The following is a 27,752-nucleotide window of genomic DNA, read 5'->3' as shown; positions in this document are numbered from 1 at the left end:
GATGATAAGACGGACTCCGTGATTCGCGATGTGATACCCCCACACGCCTTAACGCAGCAGCCTGCATGCCTGTTATCGTTATCAGGATCGGCCCTCATCGCTGATCGCTAACTCTAACCCCTGTCGACCCGATCAACTCGCTCTGTTAATTCAAAATTTATCAAGCCACGTTCTTTTATATGAGTAATAATGGATATATCTTTTCAGATTTGATAACCTCCATAATAATTCTGGACCGGTTATCACGTGCCTGGGCGATAGTGCACGCATCAGCCTCCCGTCCCTGCGCTTGTTACCCAGCCCTATTTTAAGCATAATCTTGTTTACTTCCGCATAATCTTTGAAGAACAACATATATATGGGTGACTTCGCCCGCATCCGCTCTTTTTCTTACACATCACTTGTTCAAATTTCTCACTGCTGACCACAATTGTTAAAGACTGACCAAACGCCAGTTTTTTTATTGATTTTACAATGCTTTTCGAAGTAGAATCTGTTTTTTCTGTTAAATCTGAATTGACTTTGTTCATTCTTATTATTAACGGTGTTTTTATTATGTTTCAACGTTATTGGAACACGATCAAGTCTTTGGGCGACTTTGTCGTACTTACTATTCTTGTTTGGTGTTCTTACTTCATGTTGTTTCTCTTTGGTAAACATGAGAAGCCGGTTCCACAAAAGGATGAGCCAAAGGAAGAGCCTGTTATGAGCAACTTCAAGTGGCCGGTTCAAACTACTGAGACCTGGACACCTCCTCCCGAACCTTCAAAGATGAAGCGAAGACTGGCCAACATTAAAGGCAAGATAGAAATTGGTATCCTAGTAGTCGTAATGGTTGGTATTGTACTAAGTAATATTCCGGAAATCAGAAAACAGAACCGGGAAGAGAAAGAGAGAAGGAAGAATGAAGCCGCTCAATTGGCTGCCACCAAAAATGGTTCTGTCGGAGAGAAGAACACCACCGAAACAACACCATCCACCTCATCTGGGTCCACCAAACAGAAGCGATCCAAGTCATCCAAGTTCTTCAAAGGCATGAAACGCATGTTTGGAGTTTCAAAGATAACTGCCAATCCTCTCACTACTCAGCCATCATCCACTCTAGACTCAATCAAGAAAGAGAAGAAACGGACTACAGTCAAGAAGATGTTCAAGAAACTTTGGGGAAAGAAGAAGAAATCCCAGCCTGTCATCGATACACCTCCAGTATCCATCAAACCAATTCAGAGTACTCCCCCACCCCTTCCGAATCTTCGATTCAAGGTACCAAGAAAACCTGTTGGAAGTCCACCATGTCACCCTTCAAGGTATCACCTTTAGTGGAATCAGTCATTCAGTTGGACTAAACACTCTTTCCTCCCCACACGGTTAGAGTCATGGGAATTCACTAGTATCTCTTGCATCTCAGAACTAGGGTAGTCGGTAGCTGCATTTCTTGCGCTTGACATCCTTAACATGAGAAGCTCTAGTATTGGCATCCCGAGTCATACTGGGATATCTAGTCTTGTCACCCATTGTCCAACGCCATTCACAGACGCATTCCACCTGGACTTCACTACTACTCCAAATCATTCAGGCTTTTCTTTCTTCTTTTTTGGTTTTTATTATTTATTATTAGCCTTTGGTCAGGCTGGCAGCGAGGGAAGTTGCCGGAGCGAGCACAAATTGCATCGTGCCCTCCAAATTTGCATCATTATTATTTCAATGGCTAATGGACCAAGGCTGCTGGAGTGAACACAAATTGCATCGTGTCCTCCCCTATTCGCTACCAGAGGATCTTCTATCAGCGAGAGTCTGCATCATCTACTATTCTGCAATATCTCTCGACATCTGTTTGACCCTCTGGTAAGAATTGTCATTATCGCAGCCACTTTCCAAGCCTTTTCTTATTAACTGTCTCTAATGTATTCTCTAGTATTGTTTTAATATTACTCTATTTCTATACTATTCACTTTTCCTTCGCTGGATCGTCCAATTTAACAAAAGAATCCTAATTGCTGCACAGAGTGGTTTTGTCTCATCGTTGGTGATATGACCTTTATCGTCAATTTTGACCAATCCTGAAACCTCTGATCAGTGCCTTTATTTTATAATCCTCAACTAATGGTACTATTTTATTATCATATTTGATCTCGACTTCCCATGTCGAAGATGGCTGATAAGATAAGGCACCGTCAGCGACAGCCGTACATAATCAGGCCCTATGATCGGAGTCACTTCACGCTTAGACATATATTGTGACAAGCTCATTAGATATATCTAGGATGGCGGGCACAATTGCCCATGCTCTGGAATGGGACACTGAAGAGAGCCAGTATTTTATCTCACTGAGTCCAGGTCGAGATGATATTGCTCTCTATGAGTCGAAACAGAATGCCAATGGATATGTGACTACGAACATCGCGAGCTGCACTGACTTGGAATCAATTCAGTGTTATTCGTATTCACCACTAGAAGATGGTACGTAAAGAGAGAAAAAGAGAGCTTGAAATGTTTTTGTAGTTATTCATCCTAATTGGATTGCATGAAGGATTTATAGATTCATAGAATGTTTGCTAATTCGCAGGAGCCATATCTTGACCCTACAGCATGATATGCTTACATCTGATTTACTAACAATTAATAGGCATTGTGTGTGCCGGACAAACGACGGGTACGGTGAATATATTTAACCTTCGTAATTTGAATTCTGGATTCGCAAAACTATGGCCACGACAGTCACGTGCAGTAAACTCGATCTCCTTCAGTAGCCAGGGTTACTTGGCAGCTGGGCTGGATAAAGTAAGAAATGACAGCTGTCTCTATATTTGGGATTCAGAGCAGTTCTCACGAACCTCATCTTCTGGAGATATTGGCTCTGCTAATAAAGGCAATGCACCAGTGGCACCATTGCACTCGTACCTTCCTAATGAAGTAGTTTCTTCGGTAACATTTCTACCTAGGTCTCCGACGGTACTTATATCTGGTAGTTATAAATTCATTCGTGAAATCGACATTCGTACGAATATCACCAGTTTTCAATGTGCATCCAAGTGCTCTCAAGGAATCACAATCAACCGACTGAATGAGTGGTATTTTGCCTCTTACTCTGAAGATGGTGCATTCTCAGTATGGGATCGACGACAAATGAAAATAGGAGTAGCAAGTAGCGAGCCTGCTCTCTTAATGAACCGATTGTTTGGCGATACCTCTTCGTCTCGTAAGTCTAATAGTACCAGTTGTTATAGATTCTCGAATGACCGACAGGACGAGTTCACAATACTCCACGATGGAAATATGCTGAGAAGATGGCAAATTGGCGTTGTACCAGGAACAACAGTTGATGGAATTAAAAGTGGACCGGGTCCACATAGTGGGTTTAACTTGGGAAATAACAGTGGATACCCTGGAAATGCCGGAGCTGGATCCACCTCTGACACAAGACAACATTCGTATATCTCTCGAAATGATACTCTGTTTGTTGCTAGTGTTCTCGATTCCAAAACTGAATACGACAAAGTCACTGGATTCGATTATGCGAGTGATTTTGGAGTTCGTCATAGAGTGAGTTTCATGTGCATGCGACAATCTGGACAGGTTTTCCGGATGACGGTACCTGAAAGTCCGGATGCACTTCGCTTCGATCCTTATAATGATCTAGTAGTAACAGAACCGGAAAGAATGACTATCCTCGACAAATCACCATCACATCAATTTGCGTCTGTGGGTCTAAATACAGCCACGACAATGACCACAGACGGCACATCGCCAAAAACTCGTACGAGGAGATTCTCCTCCAAATTGAGTGGAGGAACATTGGATGAGGAAGATGAGTCTGATGACGATAATTATGTCACGAATGAAGGATTACTTCCCTATAACTTTGTGTTGGATGGTGATATTTCGACTGTCATGCGCAGGAGAGCCCTTAATGGCTACTCTAACGATTGCGAGGCTAATATCGAAATGTTAAATAGTTTTGATTCGACAGAGAGAAACGATTATCTAAAATATACATGGAAATGGCTATCACTAGCGAGGAGGTCAGAGAAAAAGTCGGCAATGGCACTCGGGTCTATCGATTTGGCTTTTGAAGGTGTCAGCAGCATCTGGGAAGGATGGCATGGCTTACTGGGCCAGAAGAGATACGATGGCGAGATATCTGAAAAGGAGTTCACCAATACCATCACCAAGTTACTAAGTGATAAAAAACGCATATTTACCTCTCCATCCATTTCTGGAGGGAGTAAAGAAGCTCATAGACAGTTATGCTTGAGAGTCGCTGGCTGGAATTTCGAATTATCTCAGTTGAATGATAAAATCAAGGAGTTGGAAGATCAAGGTAAATATGAGCAAGCTGCAGGCTGGGCTGTGTTTCATGGTGATGTGGAGCGTGCTGTGACGAGTCTAGCTTCTTCTCGTAAAGAGCGACTAAGGCTTATGTCGACTGCCGTAGCAGGTTATCTAGCATATAAGGACAGCGATGTGAACAGTCCTTGGCGAGAGCAATGTCGTAAACTGGCATCTGAGTTGGACAACTCATATCTACGAGCTATATTTGCATATATTGCAGATGGTTCATGGCTTGATGTTCTGGACGAAGGGTCACTGCCTCTGAATGAACGTCTTGGTATAGCTCTTCGTTTTCTTCCTGAAGGTGAGCTGACAGCCTATCTTAACCGCCTTGCCGACCGAGCAGTCCATCACGGCGATTTAGAAGGTATCCTACTGACAGGATTGACCCCTCGAGTGGTTGATTTACTACAATCATATGTTGATAAAACCAGCGATGTGCAAACTGCTGCTCTAATTGCATCTTTCGGCTGTCCTAGATTCTTTACCGACCAAAGGGTTGAGAATTGGATTCAAGAGTACCACCGTCTATTGAATGGATGGCAATTATTTAAAGTGCGCGCTAAGTTTGACGTTGCACGAACCCATCTGTCACGAGATAGTCATGGTGAGATATCAGCTGCTCCAGTTCCTCGACAAATCTATCTTCGTTGCAGCAATTGTAAAAAGACAATCAAGCCCCGGGCCAAAACATCTGGCTCAAATCGGAATAGTAAGCAGCTCACAATCAACACCAACCAAGGAATCACAATGGGAGATATCGGCACCAAGTGCGAAAATTGTAATACCCCATTACCAAGATGTGCAGTATGTCTTGAATCACTGGGATCTTTCTCAGCAGGACAGAAAATTTTATCTGTGCCAGACCCCATCAGCTCACTTGCTGCCCAGTTTGAGGGCTGGCCAACATTCTGCCTGTCTTGCAATCATGGCATGCATGCTGGTCATGCTGAAGAGTGGTTCTCAAAACATGATATATGCCCTGTACCGGATTGTAATTGCTTATGTAATGCTAAATAAATGAATTGATGACATTAATGTCTCTATTGGTTGGTTCGATATTTTCTAGAAGTGAGTCCTGGCTATTTATTTACGACAAATTTGTCGACAGCCAGGGTAGTACCTTCCTCCCAAGACTGCTGAATCCACGATATATCTACAATATGCACCATCTTTGGTCGTGCCATCATCAGGGCTCGAATAGCTGCGATACGATTCTTATCTTCGACATTAACAATGATATGTGTCAGAGATATGTCATGAAGACTTGGTTTCACAGTTGCACCATTAAACTCAGCATACGTCTGAACAAAGTCAAAATCGTCCTCAATATGCTTTTTATCAGTTTGCGCTTGTGCCAACCCATTTTGCATAGCTAGACTTGGCCGATCAAAGTAGAAGTGATATCGAGGGAATAGCAACCCTTTAAATGGCCCCGAACCAATATCTATCAGATCGATTAATAAATCTCTCAGCTCGACATCATCCACTGACGAATTGGTTATTAACGGAATATCTTCCATTACTTGTTTAAGCTGATTTACTGTAATCTCACGAATGTATGAGTCACCATACTCATCTGAATTTGCTGAAATGGTAGCAATGGTCTGTTCCCGGCAATAATAAAAGTCACTCAAGTCAAAAGGAAGTTCTCGCTTTTTCTTAACACTTTCCAGAATCCAATGTGCTTTGATCACATCTGCAGATTTAGCTTTCTTAACACCCACCACTGTTGGTAAATCTCTATCAGCAACAACCAAAACATCTGGTGTGGAGCTTGATTGAGTAATTGTACCACCATTCTCCTTGATGAGAACTTCTAAATCTCTTTTGCTAATAAAGTCTGGAGTAGTGACATCATCCACCACATAAAACGGCTGTTTATGAAACACATCATCTTTTAGAGCTACATTAGCTAGGCTGACCTTTCCAATACTATCTTCAAGTAAGGTCACTTTAGTTCGTTTCACCGCCGCTTTTCTTTTGGGTCTTTCAGAGTTCTTTTCATCGATTTTGTTGACTTCCTTTCGAATACTGCCAAACTCCTTGTAGCTCATTGAATCTTCCCAGGTTTTGTCAGATCGCAGGCCCTTGAAACGAGGGAATCGTAAGGTCTGTGTTGTACGGAACTCGTTACTAGTAATCAGCTGTGTTCCTTTGACCTCAATTACAATCGAATCGGAGGGTTTAATCCAGACATCGGGAAGCTCTTTAGGATGCCCAATATCCATGTATTCATTGGGCAGTCTCTTGGGATCCCAATCATGCCATTTACCATCAGTAAGATGAAGAATCTGCCTGAGATCGCTCGAACTTATACCACCACCAACCTTACAGAACGACCAGAACTTCATAGGCTGTTGTTTGTCATCCATGCGCAAACCACACATAAAGCTCGAGAGCTTGCTACCTTTCTTTCCCTTACCATAGTATCCAGCTATTACACAAACGTCGAGATTCTCACCCATTCCCTCCATGTAATCTGGCTTTACCTTAATCCACGTATCAATTCGTTCATTAACACAATATGGCGACAAAGGACTCTTAATAACCAATCCCTCTGATCTATAATTGTTAGAAACCAACCCCTACGGCGCTCGCGAAGCGAGCACAACGGGTCTGGGCGGAGCCCAGCCGCCGGAGGCACAAACCGACTTACGCCTCTTCGATAATCTTCAAAAAGCGGGTTTCAATGTCTTTTTCTGTCTTCCCGATAGGATACGGAAGCACCATAAAATAGCCCTTCACCGGGGTTACAATGCCGTCTAGCATTTTTTTGCGCTGTGATAGCGGGACATTGACCAGACTACGACCGTTTAAGTGGACAAGGTCGTACGCAATATAGAGCGGATTGCTCTTACTAGCAGTTCCGGCCTTGGCAGCCGTCTTAAGGCTTCCGAAGAGTTCAATCATATCCTCTTCACTGTCCCAGCCAACCATTTCGCCATCAAAAATGCAGTTGCGAACTCTCTTATCGATAACTGTTCGTAGCTTGGGGGCAAGACTGCCAGATGGGTCGTCGAAGTTTGACCCGTACAGATACGTATAATCTTTTCCCTTTCGACTGAAGAATTTCAGCTGGACTTTTTCAACTGTTTGACCGTCTTCTTCACATTGTTTCCTGGTGAAATGGACCTGCATCCGCTCGCCATCTATCTTCTCTTCCATGTAGAACCCGCTGTCAGGCATCACATCGACTATTTTTTTATTCGAGTGTTTTGTAAAAGCAGCGAGCTGCGGTCGAAAGCAAGACATGAGTCGGATCTGACTCTCTTCATTTGGTATTCTATAGTTTGTATCCCACAATTGCCAGCACACACGTTTCATATCCGAAGTTATATTATAAAGAGCAACAGCATCCGGATGATATATTTGGAATATCGTCGTTTCAGTAACACCGATTCTAGAGAATCGTAGAATAATACGAGTCAACCATCGTAACTCTTCAGCATTCATACCAGTAAGGAACTTTCTCAATACACCCTGCTGTTCAGCCGACTTCGACGTACTGAGGGTATCGAGCAAGCTATTGACTTCGTCGACAGTCATATCGCCATATGTCGAATGAGTATCACGTTTGGCCAGGATATCATATACCCGTTCAGAAAAGTTTCCAGCAGTCGAACTAGGACCTCTTTTCCATTCTCGTAAAGCAATTGCATCTGGAGACTTCTTATCCAAATGCAGCACCTTGACCAGTAGTCTACCCAAAGTATTTTCTTTCAAATGATACATCTGTCGTTCACGATCAATCTCCGGGAGTATCAATCTAAACGCAGGATAAATATCATCGCCGACATTCCTCTTCCAATTGGCAATAAAGTTCGCAATGATCTCATGACGAATGGCAGTAATAGTTTTCCGTTTTGCCAGCACCGCTTTCTCCAATTGATGTCGTTGAAGCGGCAGGAAAACGCCAGTCACAATTTTGTTGAAAGGAGGAGACTTGCCAAAATTCTTGGGCTGAACAAGCTCCTCCTCCATGGCAGAAGTATCAACACTAGCAGTCGCATCCGACATTACTCTCCAATATATATAAAATTAACAACACATAAGATCGCCCCACAATGAGCATCAATCATGATAAGATTGCGGCTAGGGGTCTGATGCATATAAACCTGTGAAGCTGATCGCATCAGTCGGAACGACATGCCATCTGTTTGTTTACCTTGATTTGGCAACAATAACAGGACCATCATGACTTCTGTCTTCTCGAAAATCAAAAACCTCGGCGAGCAGGACTTTTCTCTTGCTCTCACAGACAGTCTGTTCAAACTGGACGACGTAGGTGCTATCTTTCGGGGGGTATCAGACAGCCTCCGGCGGCTGGGGCTGCGCCCCAGACCCCGTTGCTCCTGCTTCGCAGGAGATTGCTGGAAAAGTAGACGAAAACGACTCGAGCGGAGCGAGAGGAGCAGCGGGGTCTGGGGCGCCGCCCCAGCCGCCGGAGGCACAACCCACGCGAACACATCTCTAACAAACGCAGCTTGCAAGGTATGGCATGAGCGGTAATGTCACTTGTCTGGGGTTTGATCCGGTCCAGAGTTTGCTGGCAATTGGCACGGGAACTGGTACGGTTCATGTGTTTGGTCAGCACAACGTAGAGGTTGTGTTGGGAGAGATAACTGCAGGCAGTGGCTCTCAGTCGGCTGTGAAATGGGTCAGGTTTATTAAGGGGTATTATCTGGTCAGTGTGGATGTTCAGTCCATTGTAAGAGTGTTTTCGCTCGAGTCAGAGGAATTGGTCTACGAATATGTTTGTCCAGGAATTATTACTGCTGTAGAGTCGGATCCGGCTTTGGATTGGTTGTTTTTGGGCATGGAAAATGGCCAGATTGTGGTGTATGATGCGGACAGAGGTGTTCAGGCCCCTTATAGAATCGGCAATCTCCAGAAATCGGTGAATGCAAAATTCCGTATGTCTCCTATTACAAGCATTGCTATACATCCAAGAGATGTTGGCAGCCTGCTGGTTTGTTATAGAGATACAGCAGTGGTTTTTAATATCGCCAAGAGCGAGATCACACTCAGTTTACGTTATGAGGTACCGGCTGGTGCACCAGGTGGTGACCTTAATCCATCGCAATTCAACCAATTTCGCAATCCGCAGTTTATTAGTGCGATATGGCATCCTAATGGCCATCATATTCTGACGACTCATATCGATGGGTCTTTGGTATTTTGGGATGCTACTGAAGGTACTTTACTACAGGCAAGAACTGTTTTGGACAGTTTTGTTAATATTCCACGAAAACCTCATCAGCCCGATAATGCTGCTCCTTCTGGTGGTTCCCGTGATCCTATCGCCAAGGTCACTTGGAACTGTACCACTAACCCCGAAGACACATCTCTTCTGATTTCTGGTGGTAGTATTGACCTGGGGTTCTCGAAAGGTTTTTCGATGCTTGATTTTGGCCCGACTCCCTCGGTGGCTATTACTTCCTACCAGGCAATGGGCAATCACTATGCCGAACCAAGGAGACACAAGATATACCCATTACCAGACGAAGTAGATGTAGTGGATTTCATTATGCTGTCTAGTACCCAGTCTCCTTACTATGGAGGAAATCAAGCTCCTTCACATGTTGTTGCGCTTCTAAATACAGGAGAACTGCTTACTATTAACTATACAGATGGCATGATTGTCACAGATCCTACACTTCTGCCTCCTTCTTTGGCATGGATAAACCCGTATGTGACGACAATGTCTGCATCTGTTGTGCCTAGAAACCAGTGGGTTGGAATGATGAATGCGACTCCTGGTTCTGAACGCAGTATATTTAACGGGGGAGCTCCTGCTAGAAGGCATCTACGAAGTTACCAGCACCGAACTGCTCTGTGTACAGGCCATCGTGACGGCACTGTGAAATTATGGGATGCATCTCATGGTGAGTTGGAAGATTCACGGGCTATTGAAGTGAGTCTTCAAAACGCCCTTCAGTCATCACAACGGGTATCGGTTACACATATCTCACTGGCGGCAGAAGTGGCAGAACTTGCGGTGGCAGTTGAAAATGGCGAAGTTGTGTTATTCGATTTCAAGAGAAACAAGGGTATTTCTGGTGCGATGTCGAACATGCGAATTCGAGACGACGAATCTCCACTAAAAGATATCAGCAGTCGAGCTCCTCTCAATGTGAAAGAGGGATTCTTGCCTCAAACTCTGGTGTCTAGAATGGACAATTCTCCTGTCTCAGCATTGAACAACTCCAAAATTGGGTTTGTGGCCATTGGTTATAGCAGTGGAAAACTGGTTGTAATTGACCGTCGTGGCCCTGCTATTATATACGAAGCACTTTGTTTCCAACCCACAAGCTCAACTTCTAGCAAAAGACGAACACGCACTTCCTTTACTCCCACTACCCCATCTTCAACATTAGAATATCCTACCGCTATAGAATTCGGATTATATGCAGTAGAAGACGATTCGTACTCATCCATCGTTCTCTCCGTAGGCTCTTCAGCTGGTAATGTCTATACATTCAAGATTGTTCCATCTGCCAACGGATATTTTCTAGATCCTGTTGGACATCTCAGCGTGGGACCTGATCCCATTCTCCACCTCCAACCCATCAATATGGCATACGGTATCTCAGCTGTTGCCGAACCAGAAAACCTCGACAAATTAGCAGCCGGCGTCGTGATCCCCGGGGCCATTATCGCCATAACCAAGTCCGAGGGCAGAGTCTTCCGGCAACCCAGCTCGAAAATCACCCACAAACGGTTCACATTCAACTGCATCTCTGCAGGAACCTCATACCTCCGCGAGAACGACTCGTTCGCACTCGTGTGCATCACCGACAAGTCGCAACTCAAGATCATGGCCATCCCCAGCATGCGCGATATCTGCACACGAGACCTTCCACTCCCATTGGACCCTCATTTGTAAGTGGCCGGACTGCCTCCGGCGGCTGGGGCTGCGCCCCAGACCCCACTGCTCCTCTCGCTTCGCTCGAGTCGGAGCGTCGACGTTCCTAGCAATCTCCTGCGAAGCAGGAGCAACGGGGTCTGGGGCGCAGCCCCAGCCGCCGGAGGCAGCAGCGCAGCCTGTGTGGTAAACTAACGTGTCTAGTGCCAGTCAGTCGATCGTTACCAGGACTGGGGACGTGGTATTGCGGAGCGGGAAGACGAGCGGAGCGCTCGTGCGTATCTGGGGACGAGGCGTGAAGCTCGACGATATCCCGTCAGATGCTCTTTATGATGTGATGAAGACCATGCCTCCTCGACCCACTATTTCGTAAGTTTTGGAGAGGGTGTGTATTAATTCGCTGTACTAACGAGAACCAGAGCTATCCAATGGGTCAAGGGAAAGCAGTACTTGTCTATTGAGGACCTCGATACTCTTATTGGCGGTCCTCGTAGACCAAAGTCTAAGAACATGGTGGAGCAGGAAAGGGCACGTCAGGAGCAGCAGCGACTTGTCAAGATGAAGAAGCAGCCGTCTGCATCGTCCAGGGAACGGTTTGACAACTACGACAATGATGCCCCGAGTGGTGGTGCAATGGGAAGTATCCAGAACACCCTTAATGATCTCGGTCAGAGCGCTTCTGAGTACATGAACGGTCTCGATGACATGGTCAAAGATGCCAAAACCAGTGTTTTTAAGGCCTCGTTCAAGAGCAGGTTCTTTGGCTAGTTGCTGACCCCCAGTACTCGACTCGAGCGAAGCGAGAGGAGCCACGGGGTCTGGGGCAGAGCCCCAGCCGCCGGAGGCATTTGTTTCCTGTATTTATCCAGCAATCTATTGTAATTTTCTCGACTCGAGCTGAGCGAGAGGAGCCACGGGGTCTGGGGCAGAGCCCCAGCCGCCGGAGGCACTTGTCTCAGGGATTCGTCATGCAATATATTCTAATTTTTCTAGCTGTCTGACAGTTGAAGAGATTTTAATTTCAGCACATCCTCTGTATGGTGCACATGCTCGTGATCTGGATTTTCAGTCTCTTCTTCTTCGTCTTCATTCTCATCTTCGCTATCGTCTTCTTCGCTGGCTTCGCTTTCACTTGGCGGTAACTCCCCAGGTCGTTCATATGACGGGTTAAATGCAGGCTCCTCTTCTTCCTCTTCTTCATCATCATCGTCATCGTACTCGTCTGAATCACTGGGAGGCAGTTCTCCAGGCATGCCATGGTCTCTGCGACTTCCCACAGCCCAGCCACCATCGTCGTGCTTCTTCTTCTCCTCCTCACGCTCTTTAGCGTCCTCCTGGATCTTATCCAGCCAAGCCTCTTGAGCAGCTTTTATCGACTCAGCATCTGTACACTGAGAATATAGTTCTAACAACTCCTCATTAATCTCTAAAAATGCATGGCCCCAAGAAAAGTGTTCTAACACCTCCGAAGCCCAGTCTAGGTGTCCAGTGATAGCAAAACATGCTGCTAGAGCCTCTACACAATTCAGTTTCCAAGGACGACCATAATTGACAGGATTAGCAGCAACCAGATACGGCAGGAGTCTTTCATGACGACCACCGATTTTATTAAAAGGAATCTCATTAATTCTGGCCCAAGAACATTCGACAACAGCAGCTCCATGCTGTTCAACGATGTCTCTATCATCGGGACAAACAGGATCTTTTCCATTTGGCGAGACAACCACACCACCGAACTTCTGACCCACTCGCAAAGATTTAATCAGACCTAGTCTGCTCAACTTCTTACCACTACAACGTTTAGGATCACAGTGGTTGAAATCCCACATGGCCATCTTAGCAGGAAACTCTGCACCAACACCCGCGACATGCGACTCCCTCGCCGAAACCTCCTGTCTCCGAGGCTTTCCCCGCGACCCGTGATGTGTTCCTTTACCCATATTTTAACACCAACACTTTCTAAAACCACTTGGCTCTTTCTTGGTCTACACACTCTATTATGTATGTCCGAGGTCGCCAGGGGCGCCGATCCCGAAGCACCACTTGCATACAAATTTTTCGTTATCGCCCGATAGGGGCAAGGGCCATTGACCGTACCAGGAAGAAACAGGGGTCGTGGGGGTGTGCCTCCGGCGGCTGGGGCTCTGCCCCAGACCCCGTGGCTCCTCTCGCTTCGCTCGAGTCGGTTCCGTCGACGGTCCCAGCAGTCTCCTGCGAAGCAGGAGCAACGGGGTCTGGGGCAGCGCCCCAGCCGCCGGAGGCAGGTGCACAGTCAGAGGGGAATTTATACTATCATCACTACCCAACAATGCAAAATATAGAACTAGCGAGCTATAGCAAAAACAAAATTAAACAGAGGAGAAGCGAACAGAAGAGAAACGGGCAGGAGATGAGTAGCACGGTGGGTCGGCCGAGATGAGCAGGGGAGGTTAAAGAGGAAAAAACAAGCAAAAACGAAAAGCCATCTCTGACAAGAGTCGAGAAGCAGCGGACCAAAAGTCTGTTATGGAACGAAATGACCTTTTCATGTAAAACTTGTGACTGATTGAACATGTCACAAGTGGTATGATAGGGTCACACGCATAGAAGCAGGGTGGCAGGCTCGCGAAATCAGGTCTCCGACATTCCGGGCACTGTGATTCGGAGTCGGTGGCTTGATGGCAGCTTGGGAATGACCGAGATCAAGCAGAATACGCAGTTGACAATGAACATAGTGATGTCGTAGTGTGTATAGTGTGTAGAGATCAAGAACAGGCCAATTGGCACTCCGAGCAAGAACTTCTTGGCAGGTGTGTATTGGTCGCCGTCGTCGATTTGCTCCCACATGGTCAGAGAATCGTAAGCACCAGCATTGAACTCAAAAGGAACTCCCGTCACATAGTGGAACATGACATAAGATCCAGTGACATAGGTGATATTTGTCAGAGTCCACGATAATTCCGAAGTCACTCCAGGTATTAAATCGTAGAAGATCAATAATAGGGCAATAATCACTACGTGGACTACCCAGGCGCCTTTATTATTGACCCACGAGGCGTTTAAATTAGGGGAAGACGACTGATCTGACCGTTCTTCAATAGTCTCGGGCTCTAAGTGGCCAATAATCGACGAGGATCTTCTCCTTCTGTCTTTAGGGGGATTTGGTGAAAGTGATGACATCGTTGACAATATTAAATCCAAATAGATGAAGTATTAAGTGTGTGTGTGTGTGCGTGTGCTAGCACGAGAATCTAATAGTGGATTCTAGTTATTCGTTAATCCAAGTAAATTGTCAAATGTTATTGTCAAAGGTGTATATCAGATACCACGATATTCAGGTAACTTGTTGGTTACGCTGGTATGAGGTAGTGCTGACTTGATGACCGACTTGAATGTCAAAAAGTTACAACCGGGAAACGAGATTTACTACGAGTTCGATTGGTTGGTCGATTGATGAGGATAGATTGACTAGTTGGTTCACAGACTGGCTCAATGGCTCGAGAATGATTAACTCGGTGACTGATGGGGGTCTGGCTGACTAGCGATTGACTAGCTGGTGTTTGGTTAGATTAGCGGGATACTGGTTAGCTGGCTAACTGTTTGGCAGGTTAGCTGGTTAATAGGCCAGTAGAAGATTCGTGAGACGATTTGCTAGACGATATACAGATCACTGGCTTAGACAAACACAGGAATCAACTTCACAGGCAATTGTACAGCCCTTTAAAGATGAAATGATAACCGTGTGTTATGGCAGTGAAAAAAATTCGATACCGCACGTTTCGGCGAGTTGAATATTCGGGGTAATTCGGGTCCACTCGGGGCAGTAGAGTTTGTTAGTGGTGGCGAGGGGGGTCTAGCGACAATGTTCGTAGATTGAAGCAATTGCGACTTCTGACAAATTCAGTTCGAAAACGGTGGCTAAGATAAGCTTTTCGGGCAGTGGAAAAATTAAAACGAGCCTATTACTTTTAGTGGCAATAGCGGTCGGTTGACTCGTAATTTTCAAATCAGGATTGGGCAGCAGCAGCAGACGTGCAAACGGAAGGCGGGTTTCTCGATTAAGAAAAAAAATACCGTTTCCAGCTGAGTTTCGAAGTACTTAACTTTCAGCCTGAACAATAAATAGCAAGATTTGGGCCCTTCCGCCGTGCCATGACTCGACTGCCGGTGGATCATAACAGCAAACACACCGCCCCAGACGACGCCGTTCTGGTAACTTTGCCGGCCAGTTGGGAGGAACCGCCTGTGGCCACTTTCCCAGCGAGGCTGTGTACCGGCTGCTGGACTCTCACCGCGTGACGCATGCCTGGAGACGATCTAAACAAACAACTCAAACAACTCCAGGGGGGTTTGCCTCCGGCGGCTGGGGCTCCGCCCCAGACCCAGTGGCTCCTCTCGCTTCGCTCGAGTCGTTCGCATCGACGGTCCCAGCAGTCTCCTGCGGAGCAGGAGCAACGGGGTCTGGGGCAGCGCCCCAGCCGCCGGAGGCCGTGCCCCTGGTCGAAATAAAAGTAGCGAGAGCTTTTGGAGAAAACGGGTGAGTGAGACTGGGGGTAAGGTCAGGTGCTCGTCGGTCGAGGGTCTCAATTTTTAAAAAAAAAAAATTTTACGGAAAAAAAAGGTCAAATTACAAGTTCATCACCGGACCAGTCCGGTCTCAGATGCCAGTTCAGGAGTGATTACAGGCTCGTGTGGCCCTTTTATGGGTCCGTGAGTCTTTAATTCACGTCGTAGCTTGAGGATCTGGAATTTCAGAGTTGCCTGTCTTGCAAATGAAATAGATCTGGCAGACGCAGCGGGCGATCAACGGTCTGCAAGGGCCCTGCATGACGTTCCCCTGATATTGCCTAAACGAACGCGAGGTGAAAACTAGTGGTGATGTCTGCCTCCGGCGGCTGGGGCGCTGCCCCAGACCCTGTTGCTCCAGCTTCGCGGGAGGCTGCTGGGACCGTCGACGAAATCGACTCGAGCGCAGCGAGAGGAGCAGCGGGGTCTGGGGCGGAGCCCCAGCCCCCGGAGGCAGTAGGGGGACGATAAACATTGAGTTCTGTGTAGATCTGTGAAGAGAGAGGTATTATTACTGCTCAGGTTAGTCTGGTTTGCGAGTTTGGTATCACTTAGCGGTGAGCTGGGTTGGGTTGGGTTGACTGCAGGAACTTGGCCTGGTGGTGAGAAACTTGGTACGCTTGAAGGGGCATTTGGTTCGTAGTGAGCTGTTGGTTGTTAAGGCTGTATCTGAGTCGAGCTCTTTCTAAGCATCTGGTAGTTTGTTGTTGTTTTCCGTGGGGAGAGTATTTTTTTTCCTTTCGTCAACCTTGGTCATAGTACTCGTATTTGCAGTTAGCTAACTATCACTTCCAGTGGAGGTTTCAATTCGACGGGAGCTCGTCTTTTCTTTCTTACAAGGGCACCCCGACACCCGACGCCCGACGCCCGACTCGAGCGGAGCGAGAGGAGCCACGGGGTCTGGGGCAGAGCCCCAGCCGCCGGAGGCAGCACCACCCCCGGTCAGATCTGGTATCACATGGCAAGAAATTTTTAAGACGAAGTTGGTCGACCACGTGAAGGCAAGGGTGTGTAGAGTGGCATTTCCTGGGTGGGAAGGCCACGGCGGTCGTTTTGGTGGCAGGTGTGATGCAGAGCACAGAGGGCTGGGTAGTGGTTCGAGGCAGCTGCAGTTGGCCCAATGTGCTAGAACTCAATAATTATTATAGTTGACCGTCATTGCCATTTATATCCTAGTGTCGAGAGGTCTGCGATGAGCCAGGTGCATTGTAATGGTCGCGCAATAGCCACGTTAAATCCGGCATCTCCAGCTGTCATCCGGTCTCCGGGGTCGGCGTGCTATCCAGCGTCTGGTTCAGATGTGTGGTTCTAATCGGTCATAATCTGTTTCTCGGATGCGTCTATGATGCTTGTGCAGTGCAGGTAGTACATCATAGAGGTATCAAGTTGGTGGAGAAGCAATGCTGAAATTCTTCATCCTGACTGAACTTCGAAATTTGAAAATTCAGTTGGCGTTTCTGCCGATTAGTATCGCCGGGATATGGATAAATACTGTTGTGAAAAATTTAATTGGAGTTGAAATATTTTTTTTAAAACGAAAAAGGGCTTACATTGGCATGTAGGAGCATTATCTGCCGGCCAGTATGCGTTGATCACGCAATTAAGCTACTTGGCCATGCATGTCAATGGCATCTCGAGCGCTAAATTATACCGAATAGGAAGGTGTGTTCCAGATCAACTAGTGACTGAATTGAATAGATTCTATGATGCTGCCAAAAAAGACCAGAAATTCGTCTTGATCCTCGACGAAATATTGGATAATCTTCAACATGAATTGTGTGATGATGCCTGGCGGCGAGCACTAGTGACTCTGGTTGAAAGTTCCAAATTATTTTAAATATATAAATGTAGAAAACATGAAGACTTTTTTTGGTAGATAGTTAAACCAGCAAGGATGGATTCAAAAGATCACATTGCAGCATTTTCTACCACCTCGACTAGTGAAGACGGTGCCTCGGTGTATGAGGTCGATCAGGCTCGTGATGTTTCCGGTGATATCTTGGACTCGGGTCTTCGACGTGGATTAAAAGGCAGACAGTTCTTGATGATTGCTCTAGGATCCATTGTTGGACCCGGTTGTTATTATGGTCTGGGATATACTATTAGTTTAGCTGGTCCAGTAGGTAATCTGGTGGGTTTCGCCATCCTGGGTATTTTTGTTTGGATTCTTATGCAATGTGTTGGAGAAATTACTTGTCTGTTCCCCGTAGCTGGTGGATTTATTGAACTCGCAGCTACTCATGTTGACCCAGCTCTCAGTTTTTCCATGTCTTGGTTATATTATATAATGTGGTCGGTATTCTTGGCTGCTGATTGGAATACAGCGACACTGGTGCTTCAATATTGGATTCCAACCGACAAGGTGCCAATGTGGGCCTGGCTCCTGATATTCTGGGCATTTTTCTCTGTTCTGACCACTCTGGGTGTTGGCGTTTACGGAGAGATGGAATACTTCTTCGGCATGGCCAAATTCGCTTCTCTTATTATTTTATTTTTTATTTCAATTCTTGCCAACGTTGGAGCGTTTGGAAATGGCTACGTCGGTTTCAAGTACTGGGAAGCACCAACTGGTAAGTACCTCAAAAGTGTATAGCAGTGAGCCTGAAACATTAATTGGAGTATAAGAAAAAAAACAGAACTAACAAGACAGGACCAATTCTCAACGGTATCAACGGCTTTGGCCAGGTATTTGTGATTGCTGCCTCTTACTATGTCGGCACTGAGATTGTCAGTCTCGCTGCTGGAGAGTCGAAAAATCCGCGAAGAGACGTTCCTAGAGGTGTCAACTCGATTGTGTGGAGAATTCTTTTTGTGTTCATGGGACTTTCATTTTTCCAGGGAATCATTTGTCCCTCGAACTCGCCAGAACTGCTTACTGCTGGGTCGGTCACTGCCAGTTCTCCATTTACTATTGGATTCGTGTTAGCTGGTTGGAAGTCTGCTGGTCAGCTCGTCAACACGCTTACTTTAATTGCATTCATCTCTGCTGGAAACGGAGTTGTCTATGTTCAGTCGAGAACCCTTTATGCTATGGCCCTCAAAGGAAGAGCTCCCAAATTTTTCTCTGCCACCACCACTCGAGGTGTACCCTACCGTGCCATTCTATTCTCCAATTTATTTGGATTTCTGGCTTTGATGAATCTTAAAGTCAGTGCTGGAAGTGTCTTCAACTACCTCTGTACCGTAGGAGGAACGGCCGCCTACATCGCTTGGGCCACTATGGTCTTCACCTTCCTCAGAATCAGAAAAGGTGCTGCCAAACAGGGCATCAGTATTAAAACGTTCCCCTTCAAAGCATGGGGACCTATTGGACTCTATTGGTTTGCATTTGTATTTTTTATCTTCCTTCTTTTTGTGCAAGGGTTTGCATCTTTCTTGCACCCATTTGACTGGAGGCTCTTCATCTCCAGTTACATCACAATTCCTACTTTCCTAATCCTCTTCTTCGGCTTCAAATGGGCTAACAAAACAAAATTCGTCAGAACCGACCAGATGGATTTCAAAAACAGACGTCAATGGATCGAAGACATCGAGGACGTCGCCGACTCGAGGCCCTTCACCCGCAAGCTCGCCGACCTCGTGAAAAGATAATCCTATACTTCTGCATATAATAACTGTTTAATTTGATTTCTGCTAACAAACTCGTCTACAGACAGACATGCCTCCGGCGGCTGGGGCTACGCCCCAGACCCCTGGCTCCTCTCGCTTCGCTCGAGTCGGGCGTCGGGAGTGGACTGACTTTTACAGACTTCAGCATCTACCTACATTGAATTTATGCACTATAGAACATCATAACTCGTAGGAAAAAACTTGGTAACTCGAGAAGAAACCGCACTAGAATCTTTTATTATCACTCTACAGCTATTTAAGATAATAACTTTTTGTCAGACGAGATATTTATAGCTAATATTTACAAGTGGGTTAGGGCATAATTTCGGATAACCATGATCTGGGGAAGTAGCATTTATAGTGGTAGAAGCACATGCAATAGGTAGATAATAACAGGACAGTAGTGACGACGGTAGTTATTACACCACTGAAAACAACTTTGTCCTGTTAGGAACCGCGATCACGGGTCTGAAACCATCAGTTCCGAATGTCGTTATTACAGGATCCGGAGTAAGTCGACACAATATCGGTCTCATGGCAGCATCTCAGTTCACGGACATGCTGGATTGATCGAGATACCCCAGTTCCTACTCCCACCCGACGCTCGACTCGAGCGTAGCGAGAGGATCCTGGGGTCTGGGGCGTAGCCCCAGCCGCCGGAGGCATCGGCCCAACCTCGTCAAAGACCAATTCTAACAGTTCCAGCTACGTGATCAGTCACCTGAGGGCCAGTTACCTCCAGTCGATACGGGATGGAGTTGGCGAGCGGGTTATTCGCCCAAGCCATTTGTATATCACGAAGGATGGTCCAGGGAAGTTGAATTGGGCAGCGTCGACCCTGTTGTCAATGGCCAGTCCGGGGTCACCTCCGATTCCGACGAGTATGCTTGGATCAGGTGGAGATTTGTTCACAGGTGGGAAGTTTGAAGAGAGTCGAAGGGCCCGTGCGAGGAGGAAAGAGCATAGACAACGAGAACGTGAGCGAGAACGTGAACGTGAACGTGAGAATGAGGGAGAAAAGTCGAAAGTAGATGGTAGTACAACGATAGCAGAGGGTGCAGATGCGAAAAAAGACGCTGGAGCAGAGAAGCCCGCTGAGAAACCAACCGGTTCATTGAATAAAAAGAGCAGTTTTGGCAGTTTGCAGTTGAAAGGAAAGAGAAAGAGTAATGGGAGTACTAAGAAACTTCTTGGTAGTGGGGTCATGAGTGGGTTCAGACGTAGAATGCCGGGCATGATGCCTCCACCAGTGGGATCCCGAGACGACTTTAGTAGTGACGACGACAATGATGACGATGTCGACTTAGGAGATTATTATGGAGACGGTGATGAAATTGAGGATGGAGATCTGGGAGAAGACGATGTTGATGAGGATAATGACTCTGAATACTATTATGAGGAGTTTAAAGACCGTGGTTCTCATCCTGGAAAGAGCAGAAATAGCAAGTCCAGGACGAGTAAAGGTCTGTTTGATTTCGGGAAGAGAGATGATGAAGGGGATGATGACGATGATGACGATGACGATGACGACGATGATGACGATGATTATGATGATGACGATTTTAACGACACAACTGCAACTACTTTTTTCCGGAACCTGTCTGAAGACGATACTTTAACTACGGTATATGAAAATGAGTTTGCAGGTATAGATAACAGCGACAGTGATCTGTTAAGTGATTTCGGTCTAAGAGGACAAAACAGGTCCCAGACTGGAATTGCAGGTGGAGCTGGGGCTGGTGCTGGGGCATTGGCTGGAACGGGTATTGGTACAAGAGGAGATAGAACATCGCATAAAAATGGAGGTAGAAGAGGAGGACAGAGTAACAGAAATGGTGGACGTGGAAACAGCTCTAACGACGTTGTACTTGGTGATAGACCAGATAGTACGAATAATGCGTCTGATACAACCGGAAATGGCGATGATGGCGGTAGTGGTAATCAGAGTCAAATCACGAATTCTGGCGGTGCTGGTCATGGCCATAGTGAACTTAACTTGCGAGACCGAGCCGATTCGACTACTAGTGGTGGAATGAGTGGCTCGATTCCTGTAGGAGAACTCACTTCGAGCTTACTTGTCCGAGCAATGAGTGAAGAGGATGACAGTAACATCGAAGAAGAGCTCCAGAATGCCGCGAGACAAATCAAACGAAAAAGTATGGCAGCCACTGATGTAGATTCACTGGTATCAGACAGCCGACCTCCTTCAATTCATAATGTATCTCCACAACCACAGCCGGTTGGATCGGGCCATGGACATCAGACCTCGACTCAAAATCAACCGAGATCTCGAGTGAGGGCGACTACTGTTAGTTCCACTGTATCAACGGGTCATAATCCTCATCAGAATCGCCAAAATATCATGAGACAGCGGTCGCTTGATATCGGTCTAAACACTTTAGCATCAAATATCAGTAGTAACAGACTGGGACTTCAACCACCGAATGTTGGCAGTAGTGTCAGCTCGACGAGTCGTAGAATGAGCAATCCAGCTCCAGTACGAACCTTATCCTCTCGAACACTTAATGGCGGTACTGATCCCAGAGACCCATCGACCACTTCACATATTCCAGCTGTCAGTAGACGCAATACAGATGCGAGCGTGTCGTCTACAAACATCGTTCCGGAAATATTCCCTAGCGATGAAGTACTGGCCAAACAAAATCTGTATTTACAGAGATCCAAATCAGGAAGTACCAGCTCTCTTAATGCCATTAGCAATGGAGCTGGTAGCTCCAACCCCAGTCTGCCAACTCCACCTGCTAAACTATCAAGTCTCATTAAAGCCAAGCAAGCCTCATTCGACAACCCATTAGAACAGTACATTGCTGCTTCTGGAAAAAGTGAGCGCAAACCTTGTCGACTGAAAATGTACATGCCCTCTTGTAGCGAACCCAAAAAGTCCTGGGAAGTTGTTGTTCGAACAGATGCTAATGTCGCCAGTGCCATCGGATTCGCTCTATACTGCTTTCAACAAGCATCAAGACAGCCTGCACTTCCTGAAGACATGCAGGATGCTAATAAATGGAATCTTCGCATTGTTGAAGACGACGGTGAGCCCGACGAAGATTTCCCTGCTCTCGACAGAACCCGACTTATTTCAGCCTACTCTTTCGACGAGTTTGCTCTTGTAGAAGCAACCCCCGACCAGTTTCGCGAAAACGAGAAAATCACCCCCAACTCTCGTAAACCAACAAAAAGTAAAAGCACGACTTCAGTTAGCGGTCCAGCAAATGCATCTTCAGCTGGATCTACTGGACCGGGTGCATCCACCACCTCTGGTAACACTAACGATCCAAGCACTCCAGAACAGGTTACAATCCGAGTTTTCCAGTTCCCTTTCAACGAATTAGTCTCACCAGTGTTTTGGACTGCCAATTTATCAACCACCACCAAAATCGAAGATCTACTCGAAACAATATGCGAAGACAAGGTGCTTGATGTGTCGATGTACGTGCTGAAAATCGCCGGTACCCGTACATTGGCGATGAACTCGCTCGATTTAACGTCTTTAGACGGTCGTCACAACCTCGAACTCACACCTAAACGTACAATTACAGCTGACAACGGTTACGACGTTTCACTACTAACAGCCATGAACCGACGAGCATCGAGTCACACAAACTCGCCCTCAGCCCGACGACGACTGGTCGGTGCTGGTCCATCTACCACGTCATCAACCTCACCATCTAACGTATATTCAGCACTGGAGTACCGAGGAGCTCAAGACATCAAAGCCAGTTCCAGCCATATCCGACTTCCCTCGAGCATTCTCCCAGAAGGCCTCCTAAACGGGTCATCTGCCGGGTACCAAAAGTACATGATCTGGCGACGTCAACCCATGTCCTTTATCAGCAGACACGAGCGAGTACTCGCCATAGACGGAGAGTACGTGCACATTATGCCGTCTGAAGACCGGACCTTCTTCGACTCGCCGAAAACCTCGTCATTCCACATCGGCCAGATCATCAAGTGCAAACAATCAACCAAGGTTCCCACGAACTTCAAAGTGGTCGTCATGAAAACCAGCGGCCCCAAACGATACGACCTCGAAGCGGTCTCAGTAGCGGAGTCGGCCGAAATCGTCGCCAAACTTCGAGCTCTGTCGCAAAAGTACCGCCAGAACTAGGTCTGGGCTATGTGCTTCCGATGTCTGGGGCTGCGCCCCAGACCCCACTGCTCCTCTCGCTGCGCTCGACTCGTTTCCATTGACGGTCCCAGCAATCTCCTGCGAAGCAGGAGCCACGGGGTCTGGGGCGAAGCCCCAGCCGCCGGAGGCAACCGTTCCCAGTCATACGAATGTAGTTCCTATTTACAATTTATACATGGCCAGTTAATCACGGCAGCTTTAATCCTTTTGGATCTTAGCAAGGATCTCAGCGTCGCGGAAGAGCAAGAGGTCCTCTTCGCCGACCTTGATGGTGGAGCCTCCGTAGGGAGGGATCAGGACACGGTCACCAGCTTGGACACTGGGAGTGATACGGGCACCGTCCTTGTCGAAAGCGCCGGGACCAACAGAGAGGACATCGGCTTCATTGAGCTTTTCGACGTTCTTCTCAGGAATGAAGATACCAGAGGCAGTCTTGGCCTCGGCCTTGGCTCTTCTGACGAGAACTCTGTCCAAAAGGGGAACAATGTTCTTGAATGACTTGACAGTGGTAGACTGCTCTTGTTAGTCCCGGTTTCCTGTAACCTCACCATAAAACCTATAAAAACTCCCAAAAATCCTCATTACCATTGAATCGCAGGTCAAATCATGATCATTCATAGCCAGTCGGAATCACACCAACTTCCACAAATAACAGGCCAATAAAACAATGACACTCTCAATTCAACGATCTCTGCTAAACACTCATGCCACGGCGTTGTAAACACTTACCATTTTGAATTTGCGATAGAACTGCGGATGCGACTTCTAGTGGATGTGACCAAAGCTGGGGAAACTTTTCGATTGTCAAATGGTCCTCTTTATGTATCTCGTGAAGAGAGAACTTTCTGGATCCTGCACGTCGCCCCGACAACATCGCACGGCTGAACTCGACGACCGGGCTCTCTCCGAACGACGATCCGTAACCCCTGAGAATCCCCCCTGAGACCGTGCCTCCGGCGGCTGGGGCTCTGCCCCAGACCCCGTGGCTCCTATCGCTGCGCTCGAGTCGTTTGCGTCTGCGGTCCCGGCAGTCTCCTGCGAAGCAGGAGCAACCAGGGTCTGGGGCGGAGCCCCAGCCGCCGGAGGCATGTCCCCCCTGCGAAAGATTCATAGGTCATTAATATACAGTATTCTACAAAATAAGAGAATTAGGTTCGTTAAAGGGGTTTTACATGGTCGCGTTCCATGCTCGTAAGGTGCCGTCCCAGCTGGAGGTGAAGATCAGGCCGTAGCGGTCGGAGATACAGATGGAGCTGACCACATCGGTGTGGCCAACCAGGTGGTTGACCCAGGTTCCTCGTAGAATGTCCATGGATCCACACGAGCCATCTTCGTACCCGATGAGCATGGTGCGGCCTGAAGTAGAGAAACAAATTGACGTTACTGGAGACGGGATATCGTCGCTCTGATGGATTCCTACTTGACAGTCGCTGCGGAGATCGAATATGCGGATGGTGCCGTCTTCAGCACTAGATCCAATGGCATTTCCGTCTGGGAAGAATTGTGCACACTGGACATCGGCTTTGTGACCGAAAAATGTGAATTTGCTGTGACGGTCTCTGACATCCCAGACCTTGACTATTCCATCTGCAGAACCTGTCGCAAACAAGTTATTGTCAAACGGATGTCTTGTTACAGTATTAATACCTCCCTTGTGCTCTGATTTGCTAAACAGTCTAATACAGGTGCTTGTTTCTACATCCCATAGTCCCGATGTAGAATCTCCTGATCCAGTGATTACTCGGTCTTCTGTCAGAAACACCATCTCCGTCACAAACCCTCGATGTCCTTTAAATGACGCAGCAGGAACTCGGGTTCGAAATCGTATTGGTGGTGTACTGGCTGTATCATCATCAAACTCATCGTCTTCATCATACTCTTCTTCCGTCTCGAAAATTTCGCTGTTGGCTCCATTGACCCTGAACACTTCACTGACGTTTTTAAGACCTCCTGTTCCTAACAGTTTTCCAGACGGACTTAATCCAAGTGATAATACAAACCCGTTTTCTAGTTGAATAGCATCTGTTTTATGACCAGACGCCGTGTCCCATATAATGGCAAATTCATCCTGCCCCACTGTAGCCATGTATTTCTTATCATGAGTCATTCTCATCTGATATATTTTGCCGTCATGCCCCATAAAATCTTCTTTAACCATGTATTCCATAGGATCCACAGCCGCTGTTGATGATCCAACATCTTTTACTAGAGCAATTTTGGTCAGTATACAGACAGAATTGAGATATAGTCTCATCAACATCTGTTTATAGCCAGCTCACCACCAGTCTGCGAGTGAGTATAGCAGTCAACCAGATGAAGATGTACACCCCGAGGGGTGGCCAGAGTGAGAATGTGACACAGAATGCCGTGACCTTCTCTGAACATGTCTGGACTTGCAAAATATACTCACTTATCCAGCGGCCTCGATACTTACTGGTCGCATCCATGGCATTTTCTTGGGCGCGGATGATCTGTTGTTGTAAACTTTTGCATTCCTCGTCATAGTAAACGACCTGTGAATCTCTGCCAGATTCCGTGGTAGCTGGCACACATTCCAGACGAGTAAAAAAGTCCGCATAGGGCGACGCATATGTTTCGTCAAATTCTTCATCAGTTAAGTCGTCAAGTGTTATATCTGTAATATCTTGTGAAGTGTCTGGGAAGTCCATTTGTGACCAAGCAACCACGCTCGCTAAACCTAGGTAGTTGCCTTTTGCTACCTCCTTTTTATGATACCAGTACCACTTAACACCCACTTATTTTAATTGTTGATTTGTCTTTGTTGGTAATAATGAAGTAACAAGAAAGCAAATGATCGATATACAGGAGCTGCTGAATACAACTGCGGGATGTTGGGGAACCCAAATGCTGCTCAAATGAAAAAGACACCAGCTGAGGGAGTCTATTTCCCCATTGAGGCATGGATGTAGTCTTTCAGGAGAATATTATATCATGCACAGGCCGTTAAAAGCTGTTACAGCTTGTCAAAGCCGTCACATGGAGATGAGCATGACCGGGATGAGGCACTTTTCGCTGGGGTTCGCTGCCAATCTGCGGTCGACTAGGGGCATACTATGACATCCGTGCAGCCACGGCTCCCGGAGTAATTACAGGCCATTCACACATGCCCATCATCCGGAAATCGGATGCGAATTCGTTGTCGTCGGCCTACCAGCAACATGTCAGTTCACGATCATGCTAGAAGTGTCAGAGTGATCGGCAACCGATAAATTATAGCATGCACACAGATAAGATAACCAGATCAGGTGACCAGATCGAGCCAGGGGTTACCCCTGACCACCCATGCTCTTACCAACTCCTACCTCACTTTGGCAACAAATCTGGGTTGGAAATTGGTCCAATTTACCAATCCTATTTCCCGTAGTTTGTATTTGAGCCGATAGAGCCATAAAAACTCGTGTCTGGCTCCCTGAAGCACGAAACCCAGGCTGCTAAGTACAAAGGCATCTCGCTATCGATGCCTTTTTATAAATTTTGATAAAAGAATAAGCGAGTGAAACGGGATCTACCGTTTATATTGCTTTCCGGGCTGCTGACTCCGGGTGACGGGTGTGCCTCCGGCGGCTGGGGCTCCGCCCCAGACCCTGGCTGCTCCTCTCGCTGCGCTCGAGTCGTTTCCGCCGCCTGTCCCCGCCATCTCCTGCGAAGCAGGAGCAACCAGGGTCTGGGGCGGAGCCCCAGCCGCCGGAGGCACACCGGACTCCGACAGCCGACTTGGCTATGGTGCATGAGATGGTGCAGTATCTTGCATGGTGTGATGTAAGGCGCTATTTTTTCAGGCAATGTCGTTAGATCTGCGGGTTCCGATATCGGTGGACATATAAGATTGAGTGTGTGTCGCTGGTGGCTTTGCGAACCTTTTTCACACGATTTTGTTAGAGTTTCGGCTGTGACTGATGGTGAATTGACAGGTGGTTTGTTTTGGTTCTCGTCTGTGCTGTATTTTCAATCCGCGAACTTCATCGGCTGTTGATTTGGGTCTGACTTCTGAAATCCATCTGTAAGGGCGGACTTGATCTTCATTATAAACGGCATCAATTTGATAGGGCACCAAACCATCTTTCTCTGGTGCGTTATCTTATATTTAGATCAGTTTTATTCTCTTCTGTTTTACTTTCTTTAACTTCTCATTTCTGTAGCTCTGGTATTTGGAATTGATCGGATTCTTGTTAGCTTGAATTACGTCTGATTGCTATCGCCATCGCCACTAGTTATCGAGGAGTTAGC

General features: G+C 46.8%; 10 protein-coding genes across 10 annotated transcripts; 5 read left to right on the top strand and 5 right to left on the bottom strand.

Moving 5' to 3' along the window:
- Positions 1-3,126: 3,126 nt before the first annotated feature.
- SEA4 (Sea4p) lies at positions 3,127-5,352 on the top strand (the record flags this gene model as incomplete). The annotated part of the gene is made up of 1 exon (XM_018882186.1): positions 3,127-5,352. One exon carries the CDS (start codon positions 3,127-3,129, stop codon positions 5,350-5,352), a length of 2,226 nt encoding a protein of 741 aa, XP_018734735.1.
- Positions 5,353-5,414: 62 nt separating this feature from the next.
- Positions 5,415-6,707, bottom strand: DNL4 (DNA ligase (ATP) DNL4; the record flags this gene model as incomplete). Its single annotated transcript, XM_018882176.1, has 1 exon — positions 5,415-6,707. The coding sequence occupies one exon, from the start codon at positions 6,705-6,707 to the stop codon at positions 5,415-5,417; it is 1,293 nt and encodes a 430-aa protein (XP_018734734.1).
- A 280-nt stretch (positions 6,708-6,987) lies between these two features.
- On the bottom strand, positions 6,988-8,352 carry DNL4 (DNA ligase (ATP) DNL4; the record flags this gene model as incomplete). The annotated part of the gene is made up of 1 exon (XM_018882165.1): positions 6,988-8,352. One exon carries the CDS (start codon positions 8,350-8,352, stop codon positions 6,988-6,990), a length of 1,365 nt encoding a protein of 454 aa, XP_018734733.1.
- Positions 8,353-8,833: 481 nt separating this feature from the next.
- SRO7 (Sro7p) lies at positions 8,834-11,221 on the top strand (the record flags this gene model as incomplete). Its single annotated transcript, XM_018882155.1, has 1 exon — positions 8,834-11,221. The coding sequence occupies one exon, from the start codon at positions 8,834-8,836 to the stop codon at positions 11,219-11,221; it is 2,388 nt and encodes a 795-aa protein (XP_018734732.1).
- A 968-nt stretch (positions 11,222-12,189) lies between these two features.
- Positions 12,190-13,140, bottom strand: TSR3 (Tsr3p; the record flags this gene model as incomplete). Its single annotated transcript, XM_018882144.1, has 1 exon — positions 12,190-13,140. One exon carries the CDS (start codon positions 13,138-13,140, stop codon positions 12,190-12,192), a length of 951 nt encoding a protein of 316 aa, XP_018734731.1.
- Positions 13,141-13,810: 670 nt separating this feature from the next.
- On the bottom strand, positions 13,811-14,359 carry ORM1 (Orm1p; the record flags this gene model as incomplete). The annotated part of the gene is made up of 1 exon (XM_018882133.1): positions 13,811-14,359. One exon carries the CDS (start codon positions 14,357-14,359, stop codon positions 13,811-13,813), a length of 549 nt encoding a protein of 182 aa, XP_018734730.1.
- Positions 14,360-17,639: 3,280 nt separating this feature from the next.
- Positions 17,640-18,338, top strand: AGP3 (Agp3p; the record flags this gene model as incomplete). The annotated part of the gene is made up of 1 exon (XM_018882122.1): positions 17,640-18,338. The coding sequence occupies one exon, from the start codon at positions 17,640-17,642 to the stop codon at positions 18,336-18,338; it is 699 nt and encodes a 232-aa protein (XP_018734729.1).
- Positions 18,339-18,562: 224 nt separating this feature from the next.
- AGP3 (Agp3p) lies at positions 18,563-19,336 on the top strand (the record flags this gene model as incomplete). Its single annotated transcript, XM_018882111.1, has 1 exon — positions 18,563-19,336. One exon carries the CDS (start codon positions 18,563-18,565, stop codon positions 19,334-19,336), a length of 774 nt encoding a protein of 257 aa, XP_018734728.1.
- Positions 19,337-20,201: 865 nt separating this feature from the next.
- Positions 20,202-23,483, top strand: AVO1 (Avo1p; the record flags this gene model as incomplete). The annotated part of the gene is made up of 1 exon (XM_018882098.1): positions 20,202-23,483. One exon carries the CDS (start codon positions 20,202-20,204, stop codon positions 23,481-23,483), a length of 3,282 nt encoding a protein of 1,093 aa, XP_018734727.1.
- A 1,189-nt stretch (positions 23,484-24,672) lies between these two features.
- On the bottom strand, positions 24,673-25,764 carry STE4 (Ste4p; the record flags this gene model as incomplete). Its single annotated transcript, XM_018882087.1, has 1 exon — positions 24,673-25,764. The coding sequence occupies one exon, from the start codon at positions 25,762-25,764 to the stop codon at positions 24,673-24,675; it is 1,092 nt and encodes a 363-aa protein (XP_018734726.1).
- Positions 25,765-27,752: the final 1,988 nt, after the last annotated feature.

This window comes from Sugiyamaella lignohabitans, chromosome A, assembly GCF_001640025.1.
Source record: "Sugiyamaella lignohabitans strain CBS 10342 chromosome A, complete sequence".
Lineage (NCBI taxonomy): Eukaryota > Fungi > Ascomycota > Dipodascomycetes > Dipodascales > Trichomonascaceae > Sugiyamaella > Sugiyamaella lignohabitans.
This window is presented reverse-complemented; position numbering and strand designations above follow the sequence as displayed.